The following is a 3,538-nucleotide window of genomic DNA, read 5'->3' as shown; positions in this document are numbered from 1 at the left end:
ATACAAAGCAAGGGTCTACGTTTGAAAGATGTAAACGATTGCAAAAATGTAATCTGGCACTGAAGTAAGTTAATTTGTCAGTTTAAAACAATGCTCGTGTAAGCAAAGTTGTGATTGGTGATCTTAATTCTGATGATATGCCTCAAGTCGACACCATTTACAGTATCATGGCCGAAGGCATAAAGGCCAGAATTCAGAAGGTTTGCATGTGAATTGAACGACATCAAAAGACATTGGCCAAGCCAACAACAGAACGTACATTACTAGAGTTCAATTTACTAAACCGAAAAGCTACACAAAACAATAGCTAGCTAAATTATTGAAGACTGAAATGCAAGGAATCAGTTCAATCTCTCTCTTTCTTGTCTTCAAAAGGAATATCAATACAAAAAATTGCACAAGTTTGAAGTGTGTGGTCATGCAAGCATTGTTTCATTAGAAGATGCACTTCCACTTGCTGGCTTGATGAAAGAATAAAATATATAATTTGGGCTGGGTGGGCGAGAGGGGGTTGAGCCTCGCCCAAGAAAATCCGAAAATCATGCCTCTTTCCAGCATGCTAATGCGATGCCACTGATTTCGACATAGCCTGCTTTACGGCATTAGAATATGTTCGATGTTGGTAGGTGAGAGTGGTCTGAAGCAAGTCAGGCAACGAGGTCTTGGGTTCCCAACCTGAAAAAACGCAGATGACATGGGTAACTGAGGTGAACACGTGCATACAAGCAGATAGTGAACCTTTGACCACACATACAATGAATCAATAAGAACGAATTCAGGTTCTTTACATACAATCCTGCTGTTAAGAAACTGACCTAGTTGTTTCTTGATTATCGTCATGTCCGGAATTCTTTTGTCACTATCATCGTACCCCTCTCCATAGAACTCCTTAGAGCTCACATCAATTGTGGGCACTTCTGGCATAGGTTGGTCACTCACTTTGCAGTAAATCTGCACAAAGAAAACTTTGAATTATTTATGCACACCTGGACCAGCCACTAAATCAAGACAAAACTATTAAAATACCTCACTCATCAACTCTGCAAGCTCTTTCACTGTGACTTCATTGTTCGGGTTTCCAACATTGAAAATGTGGCCGTTTGCTCTGTTGGGATTTTCCTGCAGCATTCTGAAACTTGAATGCCAGCCACTGAAGATGGACAGAAAACAAACACTCTAAAAAGACCTGAGCTTACAATCGTTAGTAAGACTGCCTCAATGGCATCTTTGATGAAGACAAATGTTCGCTGTGAGACACCTCCATCAACAAGCTTGAGAGGCTCCCCTCTTAAGAGATTCTGACACAGCCACAGCAGAAAGGCACAAAATGTCAGTAAAACACAACTCAGGGTAGTATTGTAAGCATGAACATGGACAGTTTCTACGGCTGCATCATAGCCTTACATTACTAAAGCAAGCCAACACACGAGGGACGCCTTCACTGGGCCCATCCACACCAGGAATAAAATCCATCCTTGGTCCTATCCAGTTGAAGGGCCTCACTATCGTGAACTCAAGGCCATTCTCGGCACCCTCAGCTGAAAAAAAGGAGTGAAGAAAATCAGCATCAAACAACCATACGCCAGATCTTGCAAAATGTCGCTGTGGAGCCTACCATAAATGACCCTCTCGATAAGCTGCTTTGCACAAGCATAAGACCATCTTTGCTTCTCGACAGGACCAAAGATACAAGGGGACTTGTCTTCAGACAGCACATAAAAATCTGGCTCCTACAACAGACAAACTGGTAAACATAACTGCTACTTAACAAGGCAAATGAAAAATGCTGATAGGTTATCCGAGTTCACATTGCCAGATGTGAGAAGGATAGATGGATCAAGGCCCACTGTAAAATGCTTGAAGCACATAGAGAGAACCTGTCTGAAAGGGTGATCCTTTGGAAGGAAGCTGCCGACAGTCTTGCCATATACTTCACATGTAGAGAAGTGAATCAACCGCTTGCTATTATCCGAACAATATCGAACCTACACAAAACCGAGTTCATTCTATGCTGGCACAAGGGTGAGCAGTCTTAGAAACCACACCAATATAGCTCACCACTGGAAGAGCATCAGTGAAGTTGCTGTAAATGGTATCCAAAGGTCTTGTGTTGTAGTCAGCCGGAGTGCAGATTGCCGCTAGATTAATCACCTTCAGAGTTAAAAACAAGACGATTAGCACACATTTAAGCAACTGGCATCAACATCGAAGGCGCACGCAGGAACTATCGAGTTATTGTACACGTATGGATCAGGTAAATAAAACGCTAAGAGTAAGAATCACACTCCAGCATCAAAGATACATATTCATACGTGGATCGAATTCCAAAAGTAATGCGTCAAAGAACAATAATGCAAACAACCAGCACAGATGCATGTAAGAGAAGCGCGTACAACTGCCAAGATAGAATTTTTCACTGCCATCTACATCCAAGAGCAAAAACAGCGGTGGTGAAGCGAGAGTAAAAATCTTACGATCAAGAAGCCAAAAACCGTTACAAAGTCCAGCAATGTAGTTCATCCCTAGCAGTTAACCAACTCACAGAAGTTTCAGCTAGTGGTAGCATACCAGATCGGAGAGCTTGATAAGACCCTCCAAGCGAGGGTCGTTCTTAATGTTGAGCCTGTGGAATTCAATGCGAGAGCTCCATGGCTGGCCGGGTTCCAACAGGTGCTGGATCTTGTCGCTATACACGTCAATAGCGAGAACAGTGTGCTCCGTCTCCCACATTAGCTTCTCGCAAAGATGCGACCCTATAAAGCCCCCGGCTCCGATCATGCAGATGGTGAGGGGTGCAATTTCGCTGCCATCGAGGTCAAGCCTTGCAGCAGTGGCCGCCATTGCCAGTGAGACTCACACCGGGGAATGCAGAAGGCGAAGCAGAGGAAGAAGACGGGTAGTAATGAAGAAGACGGGTAGCAATGGAGTACACAGGAGTGGGGGAGAAAGAAGAACACGCTTTATCCTGCAGGCGTAGAGTAAGGAAAGGTGAAGAATCAATGGAGCTGAGAGAAAAGCATGGGTGCAGGTTCGGCAATGCCAGCCGGGATTCCGTGAAGGGGGCGGAGAGGGCCTGCAGAAGAGATGGATGGCCTTCCCCTCTCTACACATGCATACGCAGAAAAGGAAGAGTGAGAACTACGAAAGCCTCTTCTTGTAAGGAGGGAAAGGCGAACAAGGTGATGATGTCCCGCTCATAGTGTCCCTACCAACCGCCTAATCCCGGTTGGCCTTCTTGTGGTGCGTGCATTCCGCCGACACGTGCCCGTCCGCCAGCACACCGTTGCTTGTGAAACATGTAGCAGCAGCTAGAGCCTGTGAATCACCACCTCAGCTCCCATGTGACACCAGGCCACATCAAATCTATTTACCCACAGCTAGGCCAAATGCCAATGCTCTCCTAGGAGTCCCATAACAAACCATACACTACTCCCTAGCGCATCCGCAGTGGCGTAATAGGCTATAGCGAATGATGGAACTCTCACGAGCAACCATTCTATCATTCTTATCTCTACATGACTGAACTAGTACAGCCGGT

At 45.1% G+C, this 3,538-nt stretch overlaps 1 protein-coding gene across 1 annotated transcript; it reads right to left on the bottom strand.

Annotated features, from left to right (window-relative positions):
* Positions 1-341: 341 nt before the first annotated feature.
* On the bottom strand, positions 342-3,131 carry LOC147422069 (UDP-D-apiose/UDP-D-xylose synthase 2-like). Its single transcript, XM_086502757.1, has 9 exons — positions 2,569-3,131; positions 2,059-2,151; positions 1,878-1,985; positions 1,616-1,730; positions 1,405-1,538; positions 1,197-1,298; positions 1,027-1,119; positions 816-951; positions 342-675 (listed from the first exon to the last, which is right to left on the bottom strand). The coding sequence occupies exons 1-9, from the start codon at positions 2,839-2,841 to the stop codon at positions 560-562; spliced, it is 1,170 nt and encodes a 389-aa protein (XP_086358883.1). The 5' UTR covers positions 2,842-3,131; the 3' UTR covers positions 342-559.
* Between the last annotated feature and the right edge of the window lie 407 nt (positions 3,132-3,538).

The sequence above is a fragment of the Adiantum capillus-veneris genome, chromosome 27 (assembly GCF_014529385.1).
Source record: "Adiantum capillus-veneris isolate H3 chromosome 27, ASM1452938v2, whole genome shotgun sequence".
Classification (NCBI taxonomy): Eukaryota; Viridiplantae; Streptophyta; class Polypodiopsida; order Polypodiales; family Pteridaceae; genus Adiantum; species Adiantum capillus-veneris.
This window is presented reverse-complemented; position numbering and strand designations above follow the sequence as displayed.

Bases quoted from the DNA above. Each gene is read 5' to 3' on its own strand.
- LOC147422069 (XM_086502757.1), bottom strand. From the start codon at position 2,841: ATGGCGGCCACTGCTGCAAGGCTTGACCTCGATGGCAGCGAAATTGCA. The intron at 2,152-2,568 runs GTATGCTACCAC...TTAACTCTGAAG, and splicing joins TTATCAAGCTCTCCGATCTG to GTGATTAATCTAGCGGCAAT. The intron at 676-815 runs GTCAGTTTCTTA...GCGTTTTTTCAG, and splicing joins GATAATCAAGAAACAACTAG to GTTGGGAACCCAAGACCTCG.